General features: G+C 41.7%; 1 protein-coding gene across 4 annotated transcripts in view; it reads right to left on the bottom strand.

Moving 5' to 3' along the window:
• Nucleotides 1-27,052, bottom strand: part of C14H2orf92 (chromosome 14 C2orf92 homolog) — a 54,484-nt gene extending 27,432 nt beyond the window's left edge. For 2 of the 4 annotated variants that reach the window (XM_063078941.1, XM_063078937.1), the window contains exons 1-6: nucleotides 26,913-27,052; nucleotides 20,677-20,739; nucleotides 16,778-16,855; nucleotides 15,354-15,437; nucleotides 6,189-6,266; nucleotides 4,793-4,864 (exon numbers count right to left, since the gene is read on the bottom strand). In XM_063078941.1, coding sequence (XP_062935011.1) covers nucleotides 4,793-4,864; nucleotides 6,189-6,266; nucleotides 15,354-15,423 — 220 coding nt within the window. In that variant the 5' untranslated portion in view covers nucleotides 15,424-15,437; nucleotides 16,778-16,855; nucleotides 20,677-20,739; nucleotides 26,913-27,052. The remainder of the gene's footprint in view (nucleotides 1-4,792; nucleotides 4,865-6,188; nucleotides 6,267-15,353; nucleotides 15,438-16,777; nucleotides 16,856-20,676; nucleotides 20,740-26,912) is intronic. The other 2 variants (XM_063078940.1, XM_063078938.1) reach the window with 2 other exon arrangements.
• Between the last annotated feature and the right edge of the window lie 661 nt (nucleotides 27,053-27,713).

Here is a 27,713-nt window from a genome sequence, read left to right as displayed (position 1 = left end):
CTATCAACATGGCAGGTTGGGATCCGCCACAAAGGTCTGAGACGTGATTCATGCTTGTTCTAAGGGACCTGAGCTCAGCAGGGCACTTGTTCCCCTCCAATGTTACAACAGGGGGGCAGAAAGTTCTTACAGTCAGCTTCTGTATTTGAAAATTATTTCATACAGTGAATACTTGAAAGGGAAAATAGTGCCCTCATTGTTCTGCAGTGGCAATGTTTTAAGCATATCATCAGCACGAGTGGAATCCATTCAGTAGAAAGCAAAACAACCAGAGGCAGAGCTTCCCACCTTAGGGACACTGGGCTACTTGTTACAAAAGCTAGGGACTAGTCATAAGCAACTGGGAATTATTGCTGTATGTGATATCTGTGAAACTTTCTGTCTCAGAATTCTTCCAGGTGTCCTTAAAGTGGACACAAATTATGCAAGCAAAACTGGTATCTCTTACAGCCATCCTGAGTTCAAAGACCAGCGTGTCTCCTACTAGGTGCTTGACCTGGGGCAAGTTACGTAACTTCAGTTCCTACATATGTAAAATGTAGGCATAATAATAATGCTACCTCCATATGACTGCTGTGGGAATTTAACGAGATAATGTAGTTGAAAACTTCCACATCCGGATAGCAGTATGTGCTCACTATGTTAATTTTACCATCATAATAGTGACTATTATTACAGAGAAATGTGCCATTCATTTATTCACACGTTTATTCACTTAGCAAATATTATTAAGCACCTACTGTGTGCTGGACACTAACTCCTCATCCTTGGGGATATATAGTCTAGTGACTGCACCAGATAGTGTAATTACCTGTCTTGTGGTCATTTCTACAATGTGTATGTACTACAACAATGATTACCAGTAAATTTAAATGGAAAAATATATAGCCCTGAATACAACATTTAATTAGAAGGTAATGTTTTCAGACTTCTGATCAAGATGGCAGAACAGACTGTCCCCAGCATCACCCTCTCCCACAGTCAACCAATTTACAACTATTAAAAAGCAATGACTACTAAGCAGGGGCCGCTAAAGCTCAGGTGAGGAGGAGGAGAGACCTACAGAGTTCATGAAGATGGGAGAAGCCACAATGAGAGAAAGAAAGGACTGCTCTGACCGTTATGAGCCCTGGCCACTTCAAGACTGGCCCTGGTGAGCACTCAGAGCAAGAGCTGGCAAAAACCACAACTGTGACCTTTGTATGATGTTGCTTGGAATCTGTAGGGGAGAAGAGGCCCTTGGTGGACCCCAGGCCAGCAAGACCACTAACAGGGTTCCCGTGGACCCAAATAGGAGTGAGGGGCCACAGACAACTGGAAAAAGGAGCACTCAGAGGCCAGTCAGTCATTGCAAGGGACTGGCGCATGGCCTGCCCCATGGGAAGTGTTTGGAGTGCAGGGGGTGGGGAAGACGAGCCCACTGGGGGAACACTGGGGCACAGCAAGGACAGCTGATCTGCCCTTCAATCAGCACAGGCCCATTCAGTGGGAACTGGTCAGGAATATAGAACTGCAGGGGGTGCAGTTTGCTGAAAAAACTCAGGCCCAGACCAAAGTTTCCACATGACCCAGGTGTACTGGACTTCACAAGACCCAGAAGTGCTTAAACAACAATTAAAACCTGAGCTGCACAAAAAGCCTTCCATAGAAAATCAGTAGCAAAGCAGAAATTTAGTTCAACCACAAAGCTCAAGTGCTGGTCCCCACAAGGAAGTGCTCCCATCTTAGAAGTAATCAAAGGACCACAAATTAGTTCCAGGGCAGAGTTTAAGTGATGGCAGTAGCTAATAATCCAACACAGAGCTGAAAGAATAAACAAAAAACTCACAGATCGGAGACAAAGTTCTGAAATTAACCACTAAAGGTCTAACACCACCAAAAAACACCCATACAACTTAGAAAAACTGGAAGCCCCTAGAGATCCCAAGCCAGGGTGGAGAGGGGCCGAGGGCCTCAGCCACACACACCCCATGCCTGCATCCAATCCAGCCCCAACCCAGCTGAAGCCCCCCCAGGCTCCTGAGCCAGGGTAGCGAAGTGCCGAGGGCCTCAGCCATGCCCCTCCAATGCCTGCACCTAGCCCAGCAATGACCCAGCCGCTGCTGGAAGCCCCCCAGGCTCCTGAGCCAGGATGGGGGTGCCAACGGCCTCTGCCATACTCCTCAACATCCACATTCAGCCCCATGATAACCAGGCCACTGCTGGAAGCCCCCTGGGCTCACAAACCAGAATGGGGGGATGCTGCAGGCCTTGGCCAAGCCCCCCAGCCCCCTGCAACCAGGTCAGCGAAGGAGCCAGTTGTGGGCCAGCCCCTCCCCACTTAATTCCTCCCTCTCCTCTCCTCCTCCTTTCTTTTCCCCTCCCCCAAACTGTGCCGCAACATTTTTGAATGTAAAAATAATAATAATAATAAATAAATAAATTTTAAAAAATAAAAAAGTAATGTTTGCAAAGAAAAGGGGAGATTTTAAATTAATTCTGGTGTTAAAATAAAATTTCATCCTCTTGAAGTTTCCTCCTGAATGAAAAATGAATGCTTGAAAGTGAATATATAGGAAAGTAATCAAATAAAGAAACAGTTTTCCAAACCAAAAGATCAAGCTAGGAAGTAAGCTTTCTATCCTTATACTTAAGGAACAATTGCACTTTATTATTCAGGGACTGAGGTGTCCTGGCACTATAATGTACACTCCTGGGCAGGCCACACGTAACATTCTCAGAAACCAGCATGAGAGTACAAACAGGTCAACAAATGGTGCTGGGAAAAAATAGATATCTACCTGCAAATGAATGTAGTTGGTCCCTTATCTAACACTGTAAACAAAACTTAACTTAAAATGGGTCAAAGGCCTAAATATACGACTGAATACTGTAAAACTCCTAGGAAAAAAAAAAAAGGGCAAATCTCCATAACATTAAATTTGGCAATGATTTCTCGGATATGACACCAAAGGCACAGGCAACAGAGAAAAAATAGACAAATTGGACTTCATGAGAATTTTTAAATTTTGTGCTTCAAAAGACAATATCAATAGGGAAAAAAGACAACCCACACAATGGGAGAAAATATTTGCAAACCATATATCTCATAAGGGATTAATATCCAGAACATATAGAGACTCCTAAAACTTGGCAAGACAACAACAAAAAACCCAATTCAAAAATGAGCAAAAGACTTGAATAAACATTTTTCCAAAGAAGATATATAAATAGCCAATAGTAAATGAAAAAAAATGCTCAAATCACTAATCATTAGGGAAACGCAATTCAAAGCTACAATGAGATACCACCTCCCACCCATTAGGACAGCTACTATTTAAAAAACAGACAATAATAACTGTTGACAAGGATGTGGAGAAATCAGAACCCCTGTGCACTGTTAGTGGGAATGTAAAATGTTACAGCCACTATAGAAAGCAGTATATCAGTTCCTCAAAAAATTAAAAATAGAATTACTATATGATCCAGTAATTCCACTTAAGGATATATATTCAAAAGAATAGAATTGAAAGCAGGATCTCAGAGAAATATTTGTACACCCATGTTCATACCAGCATTATTCATAATAGCTAAAACATGGAAGCAATAGCTAAAATGTGGAAGCAACCCAAGTGTCCATCAAAGAATGAATGGATAAACAAAATGTAGTATATACATACAATGCAATAGTATTTAGCCTCTAAAAAGAAAGGAAATTCTGACACATGCTATAAAATGAATAAACCTTGAGGACATTATGCTAAATGAAATAGGCAGTCACAAAGAATACAAACAATGTGTGATTACACTTATATGAGATACTTAGAGTAATCAAAATCATACAGCCAGAAAGTAAAATAATGGTTACCAGGGGATGCAGGCAGGAAGGAATGGGAAGTTATTGTTTAATGGGTACGGAGTTTCAGTTTCATAAAATGAAGAGTTATGGAGATGGATGGTTGTGATGGTTGTAGAACATTATGAATGTATTTATATTTAATAACACTAAACTATATACTTAAAAATGATTAAGATGGTAAAATTTTTGTTATGTCTTTTACCACAATAAAAATTGAAAGAAAAAAAAAAGTACAAATGGAGAAACACCTATCACATGTTCCAGTAATTAAAAGCTATAAATCATGGCTTAGTCTATATATCTACACAAGGACCAGCAACCTGCTGCTTCCTTGGTGGCTAAAGGAAACCCAAGGCTCCTTTCCAGTACCCCACCAGTCTGTGTGGTAGTTCAGATATGCTGAAGCAGGGTAAAAGCTATGCCCAGGCCCAACACTACTGAACAGTGACTGAACTCACCAAACCTCACTTTGGCCAAGTGGGATTTATTTCCAGGAATGTAAGGTTGGTTCAAAATATTAATAGATTTAAGGAAAAATTCATATGATTAGCTCCATGGATGCTGAAAGGACCTTTGCAAAATTCAACACCCATTCCTGATCTTAAAAATACTCAAGCAAATAGAAATGAACAGATACATTCTCAATATGAATATATATATACATATATATGTGTGTATGTGTGTATATGTGTGTGGACAGATAGATGATAGAAGACAGATACATAGGTTAGACAGATAATCTCTTACTCACATTAGTCCTATTACCAGTATCTTAATTAGGAAACCCTAGAGACATTTTCCCTAGGACTGAGGCAAGAAGAAAAAGAACTATTACTATTACTATTACTATTACTATTACTATTACTATTACTATTACTATTACTATTTATTACTATTACTATTACTATTATTATTACTATTACTATTAATCCAATTTTACCCATTTGCATTTACCATTATTGGAAATTTCGTCCACACTGCCAAGGAAATATTCCGATTCAGGAGAATTCCAAGAAACACTGTTTCCTTTGATGAAAGGGATGGGGAAAAAAAATAAGAGAAAAGGTTTTTTTCAGTACACAAAAGCATGTTGTGCCCAATTAAAAATTGAGGTTGAAACGGTAATATAGACTTCAACTTGTACGTGGAAACTTGTGTTTGAAAGTTAGTATGTCAGCGTATAGAGGGATGTCAGCGTATAGAGGGATGTCACCCAATAGCTCCTTGCAGAGGCTGGAGACTAGGCAGATGCTGTGGGAAACCTCTCAGGAATCAGAATGTACATCTGTATGCAAAATTCCAACATAGAGCTCACTCCCTCCTGCCCAGGGCACTTCGATACATGGTGGGCAGATTCCTGATACATAATTCTATCCTTTATTACCTGTGATCAAATACCTGTATGAATTCCCAAAGTGCTACTTTTTTTCAATAATATGAAGCTGCTTGGGTGGGGGCGTGGAGAGTATGTTCTTCACTGTTGTCATTTCTATGGTGTGCCAGGGGCGGGTCGTTTTTTGGTCTTGTCTCATTATCCATTGAAAAGAGTGTTCATGATGGCACGGGCTCTTTCAAACCACGTCATGCATGTGGAAGTATAACGTGTGTTAAGCAGAAAGTTATTATACCACTCAGGGCATGTGTTATTAGGAACAGAGAACCTCATGCCTTGGACTGAGTGTCCCCCCAAAACTTGACCCCCACTGTGACAGTGTTAAGAGGGTGGGAAATCCTATTACAGTAATTGAAAGGTGGGGCCTTGAAGAGGTGATTGGATTGTAGGACCATGCTGTAGGGAATGGATTAAAAATGGTGGCCAGGGGTGTGGTTCTGAGGGCTTTAGAAGAGAGTGAATGAGGAGGATAGTGTCTGCTCTCTGCTCTGCCATTCTCGCAATGTGATACCCTGCCATCACCAGACATGTTCACTGGACTTTGGACTTCCTAGGCTCAGAAACTGTAACTAATAAATTTTGTTTTCTTAAAAATTACCCAGTTCCAAGTATTTTGTTATACGCAACAGAAATGGACAAATAAACCCCACTTGCAAATTTGGTTCTAATCCGCTGAACAGCCTCCACAGTGGCAGAGCCTTCCTGACACTACATGTCAGAGGTCACCCCAAAATACAGGGATACTCACTCTTTAGATCATAGACTCTATAGTTGGTGGAAGATTATAGAGAGGATTTCAAGCAGTACTTTCCTTACATCTCAATTTGGTTTTGCCTCACCAGTTGCTGGTTTAAACAATGTTCAAGTACATCTAACACAATACACAGGCCTATAGAAATGTGAGCACTTATAGTTCTAATGATAGATACTTGCTTTCTTTCATGTCTCTCTTTGTACCTGATCTGCCTGCTGCTGCTGTTTCACCAAGTGGTGCATCATTTGGAGCTTTGGAAAACACTTCATGTAGAATTTCATCTCAAGGGAAGCAAACAAAGGCATGTTAATATCAGCAATGCAGGACTGACATCTTTTGTGCTGTGAGCACCTTAAGTGATCCATGAATACAGTGAATGAATGATACAAACTCAATGGATATGGGACATTGTGCTCTAAAATGCCTTGTCTCGGGGAGGGAAACTCCAACTACTAAATCATTTCTAGAAAACTGATTATGCAAAGATATCCTGGGCAGTAAACATTGCCCATTACAGAGAGATGGCTACAAACTTTGCCCCAGATCTCGTGATATTTAGTTCATAATTTTCCTTTTTGCTCCTGTTATCATTCTAACCCAACTATAGGACTTTTTCCCTGAGATGACCCATAAAAATGGAGGGAAGACTGTGGGGGTAGAAATAAAGCACAACAGATTTTATAAGGTCAGAAAGCACTTGGTTTATAAAACTGTTGCTAATCTTTCAGCATTCCATTTTTTGAAACAGATTAAGTTCTCCTTCCCTTTAAAAGCTTTCAGGTTTCTACCTGGGAAGCAGTACGTTTACTGCCCTTCCAGGTTTTCTTTGCTAACCCAGAAAATAATCATCCCAAATGCCATTCATTCGGTGTTTATTCTGAGTCCAGCTTCAGGAGCTGTTGGGTTCTACTCACTTGATAAAATAGGTGCTTACAATAGAGACACCAGAAAATTAATTGTCAGATTCACCAGGAAAATGAGTTCTCCTCACCACCCCCTCCTTGATGAAGGTTAATGAAAACATTGCTCAGAGAGAAGCTGGCAAGTTGAGTGTGGCCCACCAATGCCCAGGCCCACACGGGCATGGTGCTGGGCAGGTCAGTAGGCCCGTGGGGCTGACGGGATCCTCCCAAACCCCAAACCAGACTCTCATGTTCAAATGCACTCGCTCCCCTCCTACACATGGGCTGGATTCAGAGACACTGGGGTCACCCCCGAGGACAGGAGCTACTGCAACTATTCTCTCGTTCCATCATGGCCACCAGCTGTCAGTCAGTCCGTCCATCAGTGCAGATAGACTGAGGCCTCTGACGGCTCGCATGAAGAGAAGCAAACCCAGAATCCCTGACCTGGGCAGCTCTTAGAACAAAGAGTCCGTCACATGTCAGGTGATGTCCCTCCTTGCAAGCAGGAATGAGCAGGCATCGCTCTGTGATCAGAACGTCTCTGATCCTACAGCTCCTATATCAGAGGGAAGCACCAGCGCTAACTGTCCCAGCAGCTCTTTCTCACACCAGGAGTGACCCTCAGCCTCCACTCCTGCCCCACATCACAGGCACCAGGGAGGAGAGATTTCACTGGAATTTTTGGACAGCTTTCTTCAGCAGATGGCTGTGTTCACACCTGTTCCCTCGGTCTCAGCTCTCTGCTAAAGAGGACTTCTCTGGGCCTTAGTTTTTGCAATTTTTAAAAATTTAAGGGCTGGTGCATTAGTTCTGTTCGTTGGAACACAGCCTTACAACCCCAAGTCATGGGTTCAGATCCCTGAACTGGCCAACCACCAAAAAAAAAAAAAAAAAAAATTCCTAAACTCAGAAGGACAGATAAAAAACCCAAGGCAGAGAATCTTTAGGCCTGGCTGGTTAGCTCAGGTGGTTAGAGCACAGCCTCATAACACCAACGTCAGAGTTTCAGATTCCCATACTGGCCAGCCGCCAAAAAAAAAAAAAAAAAGATCTTGTGGGGTGGAGGGGACAAAAAAAGTTCAAAAAGATTTTTATAGTGGTAAAATACACATACCATAAAAGTTCCATTTTAACTATACTTAAGTGTAGTATTCAAGGGCATTAGGAACATTCACAGTGTTGTGTAAACATCACCTCTATTTATTTCCAGAAATTTTTTATCATCCAGAACAGAAACTCTGTACCCATGGCTATGGTTTGAACATGTCCCCCAAAGTTCATGTGTTGGAAACTTGATTCCCAATGCAGCAGTGTTGAGTGGTAGGACCTAATGGGAGGTGTTTGGGGGCTGCACTCTCATGAATGGATTAATGCCATTATCGCAGGAGAGGTTTTGTTATTGAGGGAGTGGGTTCCTTATAAAAAGACAAGTTCAACCCCTGCTTGCACATTCTCTCTCTCTCTCCCTCTCTCTCTCCCTCTCTCTCTCCCTCTCTCTCTCTCTCCCTTCAACCTTCTGCCATGGGATGATACAACAAGAAGGCCTTTGCTAGATGCCAGCCACTCAATCTTGTACTTTCCAGCCTCCAGAATCAGGAGTCAATAAACTTCAGTTCATTATAAATTACCCAGTCTATGGTATTCTGTTATAGCAGCACAAAATGGACTAACACACCCGTTAAGCAATAACTCCCATTCTTCTATCCCCTAGCCCCTGGTAACTTCTGTTCTACTTTATGTTCCTATGAATTTACCTATTTCAGATATAAGTAGCATCATACAATATTTGTGCTTTTGTGTCTTGCTTATTTCACTTAGCATAATGTCTTTGAAGTTCATCTCTGTTGTAGCATGTATCAGAATTTTGTTCCTTTTTATGAATAATAACATTCCATTGTGTGTCTATGACACATATTGTTTATCCATTCATCTGTTGATGGACATTTGGGTTGTTTCCACTCTTTTCTATTGTGAATTACACTGCTACGAACATTGATGTTAAGTATCAGTTTGAGCTCCCATTTTCAATTCTAGTGGGTATATATCTAGAAGTGGAATTGTTGCATCATATGGTAATTCTGTTTAATACTTTGAGGAACTGTCAAACTGTTTTCCACAGCAACTGCACCGTTTCACATTCCCTCCAGAAATGCACAAAGGTTCCAATTTCCTTCACCCTTGCCGACACCTGTTATTTTCCTTTTTTTATAATAGCCATTCTAATAGGTGCGAAGTGGTGGTATTTTGCATTTCCCTAATGACTAATGATGCTGAGCGTCTTATGTGCTTATTAGGCATTTGTATATCTTCTTTGGAAAATGTCTATTCAAATCCCTTGCTGATTTTGATTGAGTTGTTTGTTCTGTTGTTGAGTAGTAGTTCACTATATATTCTGGATATTAATCTCTTATAGGATATATGGTTCTATGAGAGAAATGCCTTTGATGCACAAAAGTTTTTAATTTTGATAATGCTCAATTTATGTATTTTTTTTTCTCTTGTTGTCTATGCTTTTAATGTCAAACTTAAAAAACCATTGCCTAATCCAAGGTCATGAAGATATTCACCTATGTTTACTTCTGAAGTTTAATAGTTTTAGCTCATAAATTTAGATCCTTGACTTTAAGTTTTAATTTTTGTATATGGTGTAAGGTAAGGGTCCAGCTTCTTCTTATGCATGTGAATATTTCCCAGGACCATTTGTTGAAGAGATTGTTATTTTCCCTTGGCACCCTTGTCAAAATCAATTGACCATACACATGTGCATTTCTTTCTGGACTTTCTATTCTATCCCATTGGTCTGTATGTCTAGCCTTATGCCAGTACCACACTGTTTCAATAACTGTGTTTTGCAGTAAGTTTTGAAATGAGAAAGAGATTTCTCTGACTTTATTCTTTTTCAAGACTGTTTTGACTACTCAGGGTCACGTGAGATTCCATATGAATTAGAGTGTATTTTTCTATTTCTGAAAAAAAAAAAAAAAAAACATTGGGATTTTTACAGGGATTGCACTGAATCTGCAGAATTTGGGCAGTTTTGACATCTTTACAATATAAGTCTTCCAATCCATGAACATGAGATGTCTTTATCTGTGTGTCTAGTTTTTCTCAGCAATGTTTTATAGTTTTCAGTGTACAAGTCTTTCACTTCCTTCGCTAAGTTTATTCCAAAGTATTTTATTATTTTGGGTACCATTGCAAATAAAATTATTTTCTTAATTTCCTTTTCAGATTGTTCATTGTTAGTGTATGGAAACACAACTGATTTTGCTTGTTGATTTGTATCCTGCAACTTTGCTGAATTTGCTTATTAGTTCTAACAGGCTTTTTGCATGAAGTCTATACCATTTTCAACATAAAAGATCAATTCGCCTACAAACAGAGATCATTTTACTTCTTCCCTTCTTATCTGGATGGCTCATTTCTTTGTTTTGCCTAGTTACTCTGGCTAGAACTTTCTGTGACTACGTTGAATAGAAATGGTGTGAGCAGGCATCTTTGTCTTGTTTCTGATCTTAGAGAAAAGCTTTTAGTCTTTTATCATTGAGTATGATGTTATCTGTGGGCTTTTCATATAGGCCTTTATTACGTTGAAGTAGTTTCCTTCTATTTCTAGTTTGTTGAGTGTTATCACGAAAGGATGTTGAATTTTGTCAAATGCTTTATCTACATCAATTGAGATAATATGGATTTTTTCCTTCATTCTGTTAATACGGTGCATTATATTGATTCCTTTTTTACGTTGAACCATCCTTACATTCCAGGAATAAATCCCACTTTGTTTGGTATATAATCCTTTTAATATGCTACTGGATTTAGTTTGCTAATATTTTATTGGGGATTTTTGCATTTATATGTATAAGGGATGTTGGTTTGTAGTTTTCTTGTAGTGTCTCTGTCTGCCTTTGGTATCGGGTAATACTGGCCTTTGAGAATGAGTTAGGAAATGTTTCCTTTTCTTCAATTTTTTGGAGGAGTTTGAGAAGGATTGGTGTTATTTCTTGTTTATATGTTTTGTAGATTTCACCAGTGTACCTACCGGATCCTGGGCTTTCTCTGCTGGGAAGTTTTATGATTACTGATTCAGTCTTCTTACTTGTTACATGTCTATTCAGATTTTCTATTTCTTCTGGAGTCAATTTTGGTAGTTTGTGTGTTTCCAGGAATTTCTTAATTTCATCTAGGTTATTCAATTTGTTGTCATACACATGTTCTTATTGGTCTCCTTTAATCCTTTTTATTTCTGGAAAAACCCCAGTAGTAATGTTCCCACTCTTGTTTCTGAATTAATAGTCCATCTTCTCTCTTTTTTTCCTTTGTCAGCCTAGCTAAAGGCTTATAAATTTTGTTGATCTTTTAAAATAAACAACTTTTGGTTTCATTAATTTTTCTGGGTTTTTTTCTCTTCTCTATTTCACTTGTTTCCACTGTATATATTTTTTCTTTCTGACAGCTTTCAACTTAATTTGCTGTTCTTTATCTAGTTGTTTTAGGAGTACAGTTAGGTTATTAATTCAAGATCTTTTTAATGAGTGTATTTATAGTCAAAATTTCCCCCTTAGCATTGCTTTTGCTGCATCCCATAAGTTTGGGTATGTTGTGTTTGATTTTCATTCATCTCAAGATAATTTATAATTTCCCTTGTGATATCTTCTTTGACCCATTGGTTATTTAAGAGTGTGTTGCTTAATTTCAACATATTTGAAAAATTTCCACTTGTCCTCTGTTGTATATTTCTAGTTTCATTCCACTGTGATCTGAAAAGATACTTTGTATGATTTCAATATTTTTCAGTTATGTGAATCTTGCTTCTTGTTCTAACATGTGGACTATCCTGGAGAACATTCCATATGCACTTGAGAAGAATGCATGCTCTGCTGTTGTTGGGTGGAATGTTCTGTATATGTCTGTTAGGTCTAATTGATTTATAATTTGTTCAAGTCTTCTATTTCATTATTGTTCTTCTGTCTGGTTGTTCTATCCATTATTGAAAGCAGAGTATTGAAATTTCCAATTATTCTTTTTGGTCTCTTATAAACTTTTTTATTTAAAATCTATTTTGTCTGAAATGATATAGCCACTCCAGCTGTCTTTGCCTATTATTTGCATGGAATACATTCATTTTTCCATCCTTTTACTTTCAACCTCTTTGTGTTTTTATACTCTAAGTGAATCTTTTGTAGACAGCATATAGATGGATGAGGCTTTTTTTTAATTAAAAAACTAATCTAATCTCTGCCTTTTCATAGGAGTTTATGTGATTAATGATAAAGAAGATTTAATCAACCATTTAGCTTTTGCTTTCTGTGCTGTACCTTTTTTGTTCCTCAATCCCCCCATTACTACTTTTTTAGTTGTTTTTTTGTACTGTTCCATTTTGATTCCCTTCTTCACTCATTCATTGTACATATTTTTAGTTATTTTCTCAGTGGTTATTGGGAACACCTGGTTAAACTTAAACTAACGGACTGGCCAGTTAGTTCAGTTGACTAGAGTGCAGCCTTATAACATCAATGTCACAGGTTCAGATCCCTGTACCAGCCAGTTGCAAAAAAAAAGAAAAAAAAAAAAAAAGCTTAAACTAGTTAAAACTAGTTTAAATTTAAACACCTATTTATCCTATTTATCTTAAACTTATAACAACCTATTTTGAATAGTATCAACTTAGTTTCAATAGTATACAAACACTCTGCTCATAATTATCTCCATTCCCTCCCCCTTTATATTGTTATTGTCACAGATGACATCTTCATACATTGTATGTCCATTAACACAGATTTATAATTAATATTTTATGCACTTGGCTTTTAAATAATATACGAAAAAGAGAGAAATTATAAACCAAACCTAAAGTATAATAATACTGCCTTTTATATTTATCTGTGTAGTTATTTTTACCTGTATTCTTTCTTTTTTGTTTTTTCTTATGGCTTCAAGTTACTGTCTAGTGCCCTTTCATTTCAGCCTGAAAGACTTCCTTTTAGTACTTCTTTGTAGGGCAGGTCTCTCAGCTTTTGTTTATCTGAAAATGTTCTATTTCTCCTTTATTCTTGAAGGATAGTTTTGTTATATACCGAATTCTTGCTTGACAGTATTTTTCTTCCAGGATTTTAAATATGCCATCTTACTGCCTTTTGGCCTTTATGATTTTTGAGGAGAAATGAGCTGTGAGCTTGATTGAAGATCCCTTGTATGTAATGAGTAACTTCCCTTTTGCTTCTTTCAAGATTCTTTCTGTGTCTTTGACAATTTGACTATAATGTGTTTCAGTGTGGATCTCTTTGAGTTTATCCTATGTGGAGTTTGTTGAGCTTCTTGGATGTATTTATTCATGTCTTTCATCAGATTTGGGACATTTTTGACCAGTATTTCTTCAAATATTTTCTCTGCTTCTCTCTCTCTCCAATCTCTCTCTCTCTCCCACCCCCACCCCTCCCTCTCTCCCTCCTTCCTTGTCCTCCTGACATTTCCATAATGTGTATGTGGGCATGTTTGATAGTGTCCCATGAGTTATTCATGTTGTTTATTTTCTTTTCATTTTTTTTCTTTCTGCTCCTCAGACTTAATAATTTTAATGTCTTATTGTCAAGTTTTCTGGTCCTTTCTTCTGCCTGCTCACATCTACTGTTGAACCCATCTAGTGAGATTTTGCATTTCAGTTATTGTACTTTTCAGCTCCAGAACTTCTCTTTGGCTCCTTTTTTTATAATTTTTTTTATTGATATTCACATTTTGTTTACAAATTGTTTTCCTGATTTCCTTAAGTTATTTGTCTCTGGTTTTCTTCAGCTCATTAAACATATGGAAGACAGTTGATTTTACATATAATTTTTTGACTCTGGCTAATAACTCTGATGCCAAATTCCTTTTTCATGTGAATGAGCCATACTTTCTTTGTATGTTTTGTAATTTTACTTTAAGAGGTGGACATTCTAAGTCTTAAGTTTTGGTAACTCTGGAAATCTAATTCTCCCACTTCTCAGGGATGCTGATTTTTGCTTGTTGGGATCTGGAGCCAACCACTTGCAGCTTTTTCAAACTATGTTTGCAAAGTTTGTATTCCTTGCTGTGTGTGGGTGCTGAATATTCTGTCTTGTTAACTCTGAGGTCAGTCAGTGATGGACTTTGGATGTGTTGTCCCCTCTAAAACTCATGTGGAATTTTGATCCCCAATGTGGCAGTGTTGGAAACTGATTGAGTCATGGGGGCAGATCCCTCATGAATGGATTAGTGCTCTCCTTAGGTTGGGGGAGTAATGAGTGAGTTCTCACTCTATTAGTTCCCATGAGAGCTGGTTGTTTATAGGACCCTGGCACCTCTTCTCTCTCTCTCTCTCTCTCTTGCTTCCTCTCACCATGTGATCTGCTTGTACCAATGGGCTGCCTGCCACTTTCTGCCATGAGTGGAAGCAGCTTGAGGCCTGTGCCAGATGCAGCTGTCCCAGAATCATAAGCCAAATAAACCTCTGTTCATAAATTACCCAGTCTCAGGTATTTCTGTTATAGAAACACAAAGCAGACTTAAACAGTCAGTAACCTGACAAAAGTTTTCCTTAAGTGGCTATCTCCCAGAAGGAGAAAAACAAAAATTACTGTCTCTTGAAATCCCTTCAGAAGAATTGCTTGGAAGTCTGTTCAGCCCATGAGGGTTTAAACAATGGCCAGTCTCAGTGCCAGCCCATCAGTGATCTAAAGAAGCAATGAGCAATCAAAATACATACCCTGAGTTTTGGAGGACAAAGCCCCTATTGCCCACCTTGGCACCAGCAAGTCTCACCAAGAATGTGAACTGCTATTCACACAGCTGCCTACCACAGGGCTTAGAGATGGAAAATAGTAGCTGCTACATAAAATGCTGAAATTCACCAAAATTTACCAGCCTCTTCATCAAGCTCACCCTTGGACACTGCAAGGGTTCAACTGGACTCCAATATTACAGAATAGTTGCTTAAGATAGTTCTTGCCAGCTCAATTGTTGTTTTGCTAAAGGGACAGACTCCTGAAGCTTCCTACCCCACCATCTTCTATCTGTGCCTTAGTTTTTCTCAAAGGGTAAATAAGAGGCTTGGAGTAATCAATGAGTCACAGCCTAAAATCACCTGGAGGGCTTTAAAAACTACTGATGCAAAGGTCTTTCATCACAATACAGAATATGGTCACTGGAAGAGGGGTAGGATGTCTCTTTTCACAATCTCTCCAGGGGATTCTCGTGCTTCCAGATGGTGGCCCTGCTCCTTCTACATGGGTCACTCTTTGAGGAGCAGGGTCTTTTTCAAGTGTTTGTCTTCTATGTTTTGATGAATTTGTTGGGACTTTGACCCTTAGAGGAACTGATTCTAGCCTCAAGGCAAAGCACATGCTTTTCCATCAAAGCAGCAGGAACAGGTTACCTGAGAGACAACCAAGGACAAGCTTGCAACTCCTCCAATATAGCATAAAGGTTTCACATGCAGAGGTTACTTACCAACTATTTTAGCCAAATGTTCTTTTTCCTTATCCAAACTTGATGCCAATTCAGCACTTCTCAAGCTCATTTGTTGAGGATATTCTATGAGAAAATAAACTTTAGCTGTGACTAAATCTTTCACTGTATCTGCGTATCTACTCTTTAAATTGATACTCTTCCACATGGTATTTTGAGAAGAACATCATGAGTGCCGTTGGCCTGCACCCACCCATTCTGAGCATCACAGAGCATTCATGAAGTGTCTACAAGAATGTAAAGTTCTAACGCAAAATTAGTGACAAAGCTCATTTGCACATGGTTTCCTGACAGACAATATGCAAAGCAATTGAGTAATTCATGCATACGGCAGCTTTAAGTGTACAGGAAAATTGGTAGAAAGGCCTACATGGTGTATGCCAAATGATTTCATGTATGACTACTTGGATTCAATAAATGACAAATGCACAGTTCTCTGTTAATGAGATTGATAGAATCATTAGGAATAGATACACTTAATAATGCAAGCACTTTGCTAAAAATGTATTCATCATATTGTGTCTGCCAAGGGAGCATCATAAAACATGGTGCAGGGCAAGCTATCGAGATTATGCAGTAAAATATTCAGGTTTCTTATTAATTGCATGGTTTATGAAATGCATTGGCAGGGCCATTAATTATAAAATTGTTTTACTGATAGTCTTATAATCTCAACATGGCACACATGACTGGCTTATCCTGTAACTAATTACCCGTTTTCAATTTTCTTCCTAATGCACATATTCACCTTAAAGTGTTTCTCTGTTATTTGTGTGATTTGGAGCTAATGTGCACATGGTTTTTTGTTTGTTTTAGTTAGCTTGTTTATTTGTTTGCATGCGTGGCCTGCTGTTTCCTCTCAGCCTTGGCATTTGAGCATCAGTGCTAGAGGAGAAATCAGTTTCTGCTGCTCCGAGCAAAAGCTGATTTTACAGAGGTTGGGACAGGAATGGGTGTGATCAGGAGGGTATGGAAAGGCTTTACTCTCCCTAGCCACTGACTGGGGCACTCGTGAGCAGTGAACTATACGCGCTGATGAATAGAAAGTTATTACAGTACTCACAGCTCGTGTTACAAGGAACAGTTAACCCCACTTGCAAATTGGGTTCCTGTCCTCTAAATAGCCTCCAGAGTGGCAGAACCTGCCTGACACTGCACCTGTATTTTAGTCACCCCAAAATACAGGGATATTCACTTTTTAGACCATAAACTCTATAGTTGGTGGAAGGTTGTAGAGAGGATTTCAAACAGTTTTTTTCCTTCACATCCCAATTTGGTTTTCTCTCAACAGTAGCTGGTTTAAACAATACTCAAGTACATCTAACACAATACACAGGCCTATAGAAATGTGTGCACTTGTAGTTCTAATGACAGATACTTGCTTTCTTTCATGTCTCTCTTTGTACCTGATCTGCCTGCTGCTCCTGTTTCACCAAGTGGTGCATCATTTGGATCTTTGGAAAACACTTCATGTAGAATTTCATCTCAAGGGAAGCAAACAAAAGGCGTGTTAATATCAGCAATGCAAGATTGACATCTTTTGCTCTGTGAGCACCGAAAGCAGTCCATGAATACAGTGAATAAATGATACAAACTCAATGGATATGGGAGACGTTGTGCCCTAAAATGCCTTGTCTTGGGGAGGGAAACTCCAACTACCTAAATCGTTTCTGGAAAATTGTGATTGTGTTTGATATTCTGGGTAGAAAACATTGCCCACTACAGATAGATGGCTACAAACTTGCCCCAACTCTCATAATATTTAGCACCATAATTTTCCTTCTCACTCCCGTTATCATTCTGACCCACCTCTGAGACTGTCCCCAAGCTGTCCCTATGCATGAACAAACCTCTTCCCTGTTTCCACAAGATGCACATCATTCTCTTTGTTTAAAGGCCTTATTGCCTCTCCATGGAAGCTTTTCACAATGAGAGTCCTCATTTTGTGGCAGACCTGGACCCAAATCCTGATTTTGCTATTTGCAAAGCATGATTTCAGGCAAGTAAATTCACCTCTTTGACCTCCAGTTCCCTCACCAGTAGGATGGGGATACTGTTATTTAACTCATCGGAATTTTGTGAAAATTGAATAAAACAATGTCTGTAAATGCATTTAACACAGCGTCAGCGTGACGATCATGCTGAAGGCAAAATACCTGAAAACTTCTCATCACCATCCTTTTTATAACAATAACACCCAGATCAGCTAGTAAATATTGCTAGTTTCTGCTCATGGGAACCCTGCACAAGTGGAAAATCTGGGCAAGGAAGGAAAAAGATATGCAATACAAAGGTAACAAAGATGTCACTAACAATGACAGAAAAAAGAGGTATCACTATAGATTCTGTGGCATTTTCTTCCCCAGCCACTCTCGCCTCCTTCTCTGCCTAGTGGTGGCAGGAGCTTCAAAGGCCAAGCCCTCTGAGAGGTGCTTCCTTTCTACCCTCCCTCGCAGCAAGCACAAGGCCATGGGACACACAAAGGTCCTCAAAAGACTCCTGGGACCCAGGAAGAGTGTGCTCCTCTGGATGGAAGAGAAAAAAGTGCTGGCACTGCACTTCCATGTCCCCTTTTCCTCCTACCTTGAAAGCAGATGTGATGTCTAGAGCTGCAGAGTCCATCTTATGACCAAGAGACACAAGCCCCAGGGAAGGCCTGACCATCTCAGAGAAACTGGCCCTAATCTGAGTTACTGCACCAAGGCCATAGCTGCCTCCCTTGGACTGCTTGTGACAGAAGGAAAATAAAACACTCTTTGTTTAAAGCACTGTTAAGTCAGGCTTTCCGGTAATTACAGTAATTTTTTTCCCAGTAATTCTTAACTGGCAGAGTGACTATGGCAACATGTAGACTCCTCCTGCTGAGATAAACTTGGCCACTCAGTTTTTATGACCAATTATTGTACAGAGGGACCAGGCCTAAGTTCCTAAAGATCATAATTCCTGTGTAGATTGGGATAGAGTAGAAACCTGTGTATCATTTGTACAAGCTTTTACCAAGCCCTAACCTTGCACAGAAACTGTATGAGGTGTTAGGGGTTCAGAGAGGAGAGAGATCTGGTGCCTAGTCTGCATCCTTGAGCCATCCAGACACATAAGAGAGGCAGACGGATACACAGACCTGACCAGACACATCGGTACAGCCACACAGAGCAGCTAAGCAAGGGCCAGGCACAGTGAGGAGAGGAAGAAAACCAACTCAGCTCATGGCAGCCAGAAGACAGGCCCTTGGCTGAGTAGATGTCAGAAGGAAGAAGTGGGCCCTGCTGGGTGAGCCTAAGTTCTGGATCCAATGTACCACAGTATTAACTGAGACTCCAAGGTCACTCCTGTCCACAGATATTAGGGTGTCTCCATCAACTCCCTTCACCAACAATCTGGTGCTCATGGTCTCACAGCAGCCCTGGTGGGCCAGTATGTGACACTCGGGCACCTAGACTAGCCTATTGGGGACACTGACTCAGTGATCTACAAGCATCATGAAAAGTCCTTCAAGCAGTCACTGAGGGGCTGCTGTGGACTGACGACAGCCCCTACCAAGATCACATGTGAGGCGCTTCCCTCCCCTCATGCCATCAGAGAAGGACTGCAGCAAGAGAGGGCCCGATGCCAACAATTCCATAATATCAGGACTGCCCGGGACCTGACAGACCCAAAGAGAAAGGCTGTCCTCAGAGAGTTTCAAAACTCATTTACAAATGTTGTGTATGGAAATTGTATCCATGAAAATTGAGTGAAGGCTGTGGGGGTAGAAATAAAGCACAACAGATTTTATAAGGTCAGAAAGCTCTTGGTTTATAAAACTGTTGCTAACCTTTCAAGATTCCATTTTTTGAAATAGATTAAGTTCTCCTTCCCTTTAAAAGCTTTCAGGTTTCTACCTGGGAAGCAGTACGTTTACTGCCCTTCCAGGTTTTCTTTGCTAACCCAGAAAATAATCATCCCAAATGCCATTCATTCGGTGTTTATTCTGAGTCCAGCTTCAGGAGCTGTTGGTTTCTACTCACTTGATAAAATAGGTGCTTACAATAGAGACACCAGAAAATTAACTGTCAGATTCACCAGGAAAATGAGTTCTCCTCACCATCCCCTCTAATGAAAACGTTGCTCAGAGAGAAGCTGGCAAGTTGAGTGTGGCCCACCAATGCCCAGGCCCACACGGGCATGGTGCTGGGCAGGTCAGTAGGCCCGTGGGGCTGACGGGATCCTCCCAAACCCCAAACCAGACTCTCATGTTCAGATGCACTCGCTCCCCTCCTACACGTGGGGCTGGATTCAGAGACAATGGGGTCACCCACGAGGACAGGAGCTACTGCAACTATTCTCTCGTTCCATCATGGCCACCAGCTGTCAGTCAGTCCGTCCATCAGTGCAGACAGACTGAGGCCTCTGACGGCTCGCATGAAGAGAAGCAAACCCAGAATCCCTGACCTGGGCAGCTCTTAGAACAAAGAGTCCGTCACATGTCAGGTGATGTCCCTCCTTGCAAGCAGGAATGAGCAGGCATTGCTCTGTGATCAGAACGTCTCTGATCCTACAGCTCCTATATCAGAGGGAAGCACCAGCACTAACTGTCCCAGCAGCTCTTTCTCACACCAGGAGTGACCCTCAGCCTCCAATCCTGCCCCACATCACAGGCACCAGGGAGGAGAGATTTCACTGGAATTTTTGGACAGCTTTCTTCAGCAGATGGCTGTGTTCAGACCTGTTCCCTCAGTCTCAGCTCTCTGCTAAAAGGACTTCCCTGGGCCTTAGTTTTTCTCAAATGTTAAATGAAAGGCTTAGAGAAGATCAAGGACTCCCAGCCCAGAGTCACCTGGAGGGTTTGAAAAACTGCTAAAGGACAGGTCTGTTCCCACACCACAGAATCTGGTCTCTGAGGCAGGGTGGGATGTCTCTTTTTAACTATCTCTCCAGGGGATTCTCATGCTCAATTAGGGCCTAAGGTCCAGCTCAGCCTCAGGGCCTTGCCACATCTAATGTGCAGAAATTATTGAGGTAGGTGTGATGCTGCTGGTCTGAGGTGGGTCTGACACTGTGCAGTTTCAATGAACTTCCAAATAGTGGCCCTGCAGTTGCTACATGGACCCCTTGTTGAGGAGCAGGGTCCTTTCCAAATGTTCGTCTTCTATGTTTTGCTGAATTACTTGGGACTTTGACACTTGGAGGAACTGACTCTAGCCTCAAGGCAAAACACTTTCCTTTCCCTCAAAGCAGCAGGAACAGTTTACCTGGAAGACAATCAAAGACAAGCTTGCAGCTCTTCCACTACAGCCTAAAGCTTTCACATGCGGAGATTACTTACCGAATATTTTAGAGACACCTTCGTCTAGTGTTTTTGAACTGGAGGGAATTTCATTATTTAAACCTGTGGGAAAATAAAGTTAGCTGTGATTAAATCTTTCACTGGATCTGCATGTTTTCTGTATTAGTCAATACTCTTTTGCATGGTATTTTGAGAAGAGCATCATGCAGCTGTCCTGCTCCACAGAAAGGAGCCCTGGATCAAGTCCCAGTCTACCCTCCGAGTGCCATGTGGTCTTGGGCAGTAAAATTCTGCTGATTTGGGTTTCTCACCTGAGGACTAGTGGGAAACGGCCACCCACAGGACATCTGAGGGGGGCAGATATAAAATTTGCTGATGTGATCTATACACTGAAGAGTGCCCTACCCTTATCATGACTTGGTGTTATTATCCATCATGAACTGCATTAAATGATGCTCGTTCGAGGATGGTTATGCTTAGTACTCAGTGTGGAGGGGAGCAAAGGAATGATGCCAATGAGGAGTGACTTTGGCCACTTTGGAAATGTGTTGCTTTCTTGTTTTAGCAAAGAGGGCAAAAGTCTATTGCATACTCTGCACTAAGTCCCAGTACAGACTCTGTCTATACATGGGAGGGGGCTCAGGGGGCCTGAGAGTGTCCCTATTTGACCTGTAAGCACAAAGAATTCCTGATGTTGCCATCGCTGAATGAGAAAAATGAAGGTGCCAATGGAAGTGGACTGGGTCACAATCTCCACTAGGACTTCATGGACTAATCTCAAGGCTTCTGCTGACACTAATATGGCTACCTCAGGGATCTGGTGAATTGTGCTAAAGGATTAAGCAACTGGAGACTTTCAGCTATAATTTCAGGCTTTTCTTTATCAAGTTTGTGATGTCTCAGGGTCTGGACATATTCTCTTGATTCAAGGCAAAGGCCAGCCCTCTTCTCTGTGCAAACTCACCAGGGAGGAGAAACCTATCCCCTATTAAAAGGGTTGGCAGGGTAATAGCACCCACCTTTTCTGAGCATCACAGAGCACTTGTAAAGTGTCTGCAAGAATTTAAAGTTCCAGCACAAAATCAGTGACAAAGCTCATTTTCACACGGTTTTCTGAAAATCTGAAGCTATAGATAGAGCAATCGAGTATTCTGTGCACATGACAGCTTTCAACTCTACAGGAAAATTGGTCATCAGGTCTTTCATGGTACATGGATATTACTTCCAGGTGTGACGGTGTAGTGGATTGAATTATGTCCCCACAAAACAAATGAAGCTTGAATTGTGTCCCAAGTTTTATGTATTAGAAAGTTGGCCCCCACCGTGACTGCTAAGAGGGTGGGAAATCCTATTATGGTAATTGAAAGGTGGAGCCTTCAAGAGGTGATTGGATTGTAGGACCATGCAGTAATGAATGGATTAAAAATGGTGGTCAGGGGCATGGTTCTGAGGGTTTTAAAAGAAGAGGAGAGTCTGGCTTTCTCTCTGTGTGCTCTCTCTGCTCCCTCCATCTTGCAATGTGAGACCCCTGGTTCACTGTTGCCACCACCAGATGGACTTTGGACTTCCCAGCTTCAGAAACTGTCTGCAATAAATGTCGTTTTCCTTCATAAATCACCCAGTTTCAGGTATTTTGTTATAAGTAACATAAACTGACTAATACAGAAAATTGGTACCAGAGAAGTGGGGTATTATTTGTAACAGATACTTGAAAATGTGGAAGTGGCTTTGGAACTGGGTGTTAGGCAAAGGTTGGAGGAGTTTGGAGGACTCAGAAGAAGAAAAAAAGACAAGGGAAAATTTGGAATGTCTTAGAAAATGGTTACCTGGTGGTGAGAAGAAGGCTGATAGAAATATGGACTGTAAAGACCCTTCTAAGGAGGTCTCAGATAGAAATAAGGAGTTTATTGGAAACTAGGGCAAAGACCACCCTTGCTGTGAACTGGCAAAGAACTTGACTGCATTGTGTCCATGCCGCAGGACTTTGTGGAAGTTGGAACTTAAGAATTGTGAACCAGAGCATTTGGGGAAGAAATTTCTAAGCAGCAAAGCATTAAAGAAGCTGCATGGCTACTTGCAACAGGCTATGCTGAGTTATGGTGGCAAAGGCAAGATGTAAAGCCAGAATTTAAAAGGGAAGCAGAGTGTAAAAATTTAGAAAATTTGCATCCCTGGCCATGTGGTAGAGAAGCAGAGAACATGCAATGGTGCAGCCCAGTGACCATTAGCTGAGAAGATTAGTACAAAGGAAAGGGATTATCAAGAGAAGGAGAAAAAGGTCCTGAAGGCATTGCAGAAGCCTCTGGACCAACTCTTCCATTTCTGGCCAAAAGACCTAAGGAGACAGAATGGTCTTGGGGGACAGGCTTGATGAGCCTTCCACGGGTTCATTGCTGAGAGCCACTTCGAGAAGCTGCTTCCAGCACCAGCACCCCAACTGCTTTGGCTACTCCAGCTGTGGATAAATTGGCCCCAGGTGTGGCTGGACCCACAGCTTTGTAAAATACAAGCTGGAAGGCTTGGTGGTATCCACGTGGTGTTAGGTCTGAGGGCTCATAGAATGCCAGAGCTGTGGAAGCTTTGGGAGTCTCCACTGTGATTTCAAGAGATGTATAGAAAAGTCTGGGGGCCCAGGAAGAGATCTGTCATAGAGGCGGAGTCACCACATAGAACCTTCACTAGAGCAATGTTGAGCGGAAATGTTGGGTCAGAGCTGCAGCAGAGAAACCCCATCAGCACCATGTCTAGTGGAGCTGTGGGAGCAGGATTGCCATGGAGATCCCAGACCTGTGGAGCTACCAGAGTGGAACAAGAGCCTGGGAGAGCTGACATGTGACCTGAGACCAGGAAGACATAGGAGTGGAGTTGCTCAAGGACTTGGGACCCAACCCCCCCACACACCAGTGTGCAGAGGAGGTGGAACATGGAGTCAAGGTACATGATTTGCCAACTTTGAGATTTGCTGCCTGCCCTGCTGGGTTTCAGACTTGTTTGGGACCTGTTACATTTTTGTTTTGGCCTATTTCTCCCTTTTGGAACAGGAATATGTACCCTATGTTTGTCCCACCATTGTATCTTGGAAGTAGATAACTTGTTTTGAATTTCACAGATGGGACTTTGAACTTTAGACTTTTGAATTGAAACAAGTTAAGACTTTGGGGGTGGAAAGAATGTATTTGTATGTGAAAAGGACATGAGTTTCGGGGGGCTAGGGGCAGAATGTAGTGGATTGAATTATGTCCCCACAAAACTATTGAAGCCTGAATTGTGTCCCAAGTTTTATGTATTAGAAATTTGCCCCCATCTGTGACTGTTCAGAGAGTGGGAAATCCTATTATGGTAATTGAAAGGTGGAGCCTTGAAGAGGTGATTGGTTGTAAGACCATGCTGTAGTGAATGAATTAAAGATGGTGGTCAGGGGTGTGATTCTTTTTTTTTTTTTTAAAGATGACCAGTAAGGGAATCTTAACCCTTGACTTGGTGTTATTAGCACCACACTCACCCAGTGAGCGAACCGGCCATCCCTACATGGGATCCAAACCTGTGGTCTCAGTGTTATCAGTACCACACTCTCCCGAGTGAGGCACGGGCCAGCCCAGGGTGTGATTCTGAGGGCTTTAAAAGAAAAGGAGAGTCTGTCTTTCTCTCTCTGTGTGCTCTCTCTTGCTTCTTCTTGCGATGTGATCTGCTTGTACCCACCGTTGGCTGCCATTTTCTGCCATGAGTAGAAGCAGTCTGAGGCCCGCACCAGATGCAGCTATCCCACAATGGTAAGCCAAATGATAGAGTTTGGATGTGTTGCCCCCTCCAAAACTCATGTAGAAATTTGATCTCCAATGTGGCAGTGTTGGAAACTGATTGAGTCATGGGGCAGATCCCTTATGAATGGATTAATGCTCTCCCTGGGGGAGGTAGGATTAATGAGTGAATTCTCACTCTATTAATTCCCGTGAGAGCTCATTGCTTAAAAAGACACTGGCACCTTTTCTCTCTCTCTTGCTTCCTCTCACCATGGGATCTGCTTGTACCTGCTGCTGCCTGCCACTTTCCACCATGAGTAGATGCAGCCTGAGGCCCGTGCCAGATGCAGCTGTCCCAGAATCGTAAGCCAAATAAAACTCTTTTCTTTATAAATTACTCAGTCTCAGGTAGTTCTGTTATAGCAACACAAAACGGCCTAAAACACCAAATAAATGTTTTTCTTTATAAATCACCCAGTTTCAGGTATTCTGTTATAGCAGCACAAAATGGACTAATATGGATGGCTTTCTGGCAAATAAAAGAAACAAAGTTTCTTTTGCTGAGATATTAGTGAATCATTAAGAATTGATACAATGTAAGTGTAAGTTGTCCAGTAAGGCCATGCAGTAAAATATCACAAAAACCCTTTGGGTTTTAAAGTGCCCTGATAAGAGTAGTTACTTTCTCCCCTTTTCCTGCTGTCACCCTGACAGTCTATTAAAAATGCTACATCCCCTGGGCTGTATTATAGTTAATGGCCCTCTTTCACTGTTTGCATAATGTACCTCTCCTCCATGGCAGATGACATTATTTTGTTTTGTGATATTGGTATATTTAATTTGGGGGGAACAATACTGGAGCTTCCTCCATCACAAAGACTGTGTCTGCTGCTTTTGCTTTTCTCTACAGATTCATTCTCTACAGAGTTGAGAGAATTTCGTGGAATATGGCCAGCCAATTAATTTAGTAAATAGAAAGTGATTTCAAATACAGTAAGACCCTAAAAACAGGAAGGAAATCTAATGTTCCCTTTGAAAAAGTTATGTTAGGAACAACAGAGTATCTATGCATCTACCTCTATAAGAATGCTTTCATTTCTTTGGCATGGTTGAATTTTTTGCTTAAATAGCATCTTGCTATTGTCACATGTTACTTTAGTTTTGCTGTGTGGTCCTCCTGCCAATCTTTGCCTTTATTAGGGAAAAGCTGTTTACACCGTAGTCTAGCCCCATCAAATTAAAGAGAAATAAACGTGAGACTAGAAATGGGGGGGGAGTAAAAAATTACATTCAAAACAGCATTATTCTTCACAGCCAAATGGGTGAAACAACCCAAATGTCCATCAATTGATAAATGGATAAACAAAATGTACCATATTCATACAATGGAATATTATTCAGCAGTAAAAAAGGAATGAGACAGTAGACTGAGGTTCAGTGGCTGGAGGCTGGGATGAGTGCCCTTCCAGCTGTAGGAGCCCATGCCCACTGAGGGCAGCCCACACATGGCACGGCTGGGCAGACCCTCCCTACCTCGCAGGCAGGCACCCCACATGACCTCGCAGATTGCAGAGCAAAGGATAATGAAGGACTGCTCCACAGTGCGATGTCCATGAGGGTGGTGCACTCTGGGTTGGTGTGCTTGCACTGGGGGGAAGAATGCTACGCTCCTGCCTGACAGTCCAGCTTTCCCAAGGGGAGCTACTAGGGCCACTTAGCCTCGCTTAAGTCCTTGCTCAGTACTGGTGCACCCTTGGGCCAGCAAGTGAGGGAGAACACAGGGCCACCAAGTTAGGCCACCGAGGGAAGTGTCTGCCTAGGCTTCACAGAGGCTGCCAGCTCTGCACCCCCAGTGGTGGTTAAGGGACTGCCCTCCACAGAGCTGCACCTCCCCCACCTCCTCCTCTTCTGCTCCACTGTCCCTGGCCCAGAGGTTGCGAGTGCACCTAGACTCGGAGGCCTGGACGAACCAGAAAAGGAAGAAGCAGTGTCGGGATCTAAGGAGGGCTGCCCGGTGCAGACTGTCTTGTTCCAGCAGGGGCCGTTCCTGAGAGACACCGAGAGAAGGGGAGATAGCTACAGCGTCCCCACCCAACGCCATTTTGGAGATCCATTCTGCCTCTCTCAACTTCCAACACTATAAAGTTGGCTGGGAGAAGACAAGATGGCGCCTAGCAGGAAGAGCGGAGACAGGCAGGGGAATAAAGCTTGCTTCCGAACTGGAAGCGTAAATAAAAGCGCGGGAGGTCTATCTGCGCAGGCGTACAGCTTTAGCACGCTTGAAAATTCGAACAGCGGAGCGCACCTAAAATGTGCCCTCTGACCGAGCCTATTTTATGCTGCTGCGGGAGGGCAGCATAAGAAGCGGGGAACCGGGAAGTCCAGCTTCGTCGCGGGAAAAGAGGCGGGGTGCCCGAAGCACGCATGCGCAACGGGGTTCAACAGCGGTCTGGAGAAACGCGCGGAAGCTCGCTTTCAATATGGCGGCCGAGGCAGACGGACTGCTCAGACGCCTGCTGGTGCTGATCCTTTTACCTGAAAAATGCTATGACCAACTTTGTGTCCGGTGGGACTTGCTTCATCGTGACTTTTTATTCGGTATCCTATCAAAGTTTCGTTCCAGCCACCCTGGACCATAAATGGGGCGTGACTGGCGACTAACCGAGAGCGGTGACTGCTGCCACACCCAGCTGCGCAGAAGTTACTTCCGACAGGGGCGGAAGTGTCTAGAGCTCCATAGAGGGAGGGCGCCACCTTTGGGCAAGAGGGGGAGTTGCCGGGTGGAAGTATTTCTTTGTCGAGTTTAGCGACAATGAAAGATGAAAAGACTCCGATTTTACAAATCAAAAATAAAAATCTTATCAAGTCATTAAAAAAAAAGGAATGAAGTACTGACAGGCTGCACCGTGGATGAATCTTGAAAACATGTTAAGTGAAAGAAGCCTGTTACCAAAGACATAGGATTGGACTTATGTGAAATATACAGAAGAGACAAATCTGTAGCTGCAGACAGTAAATTGATTGCTAGGGGCTTGGGGAAAGGGGAGTGACTGCTAGTGAGTGGGAGGATGATGAAAATGTTCTAAAATTAGTGGTGACTCAACTTTGAATATACTAGAAACCACTGATTTATATGAGAGTACTTCAAAAATTTCATAGAAAAATAGAATTTAAAAGATAATGTGAATCTTTCCATGAATTTTTGAAGTTCCTTCATATGCTTTTTTTTTTTTTTAAGATGACCGGTAAGGGGATCGCAACCCTTGGCTTGGTGTTGTCAGCACCACGCTCAGCCAGTGAGCTAACGGCCATCCCCATATGGGATCCGAACCCGTG

The sequence above is a fragment of the Cynocephalus volans genome, chromosome 14 (genome assembly GCF_027409185.1).
Source record: "Cynocephalus volans isolate mCynVol1 chromosome 14, mCynVol1.pri, whole genome shotgun sequence".
NCBI classification, from domain to species: Eukaryota; Metazoa; Chordata; class Mammalia; order Dermoptera; family Cynocephalidae; genus Cynocephalus; species Cynocephalus volans.
Note: the sequence above shows the minus strand (reverse complement) of the source record. Positions and strands in the feature narration are given on the sequence as shown.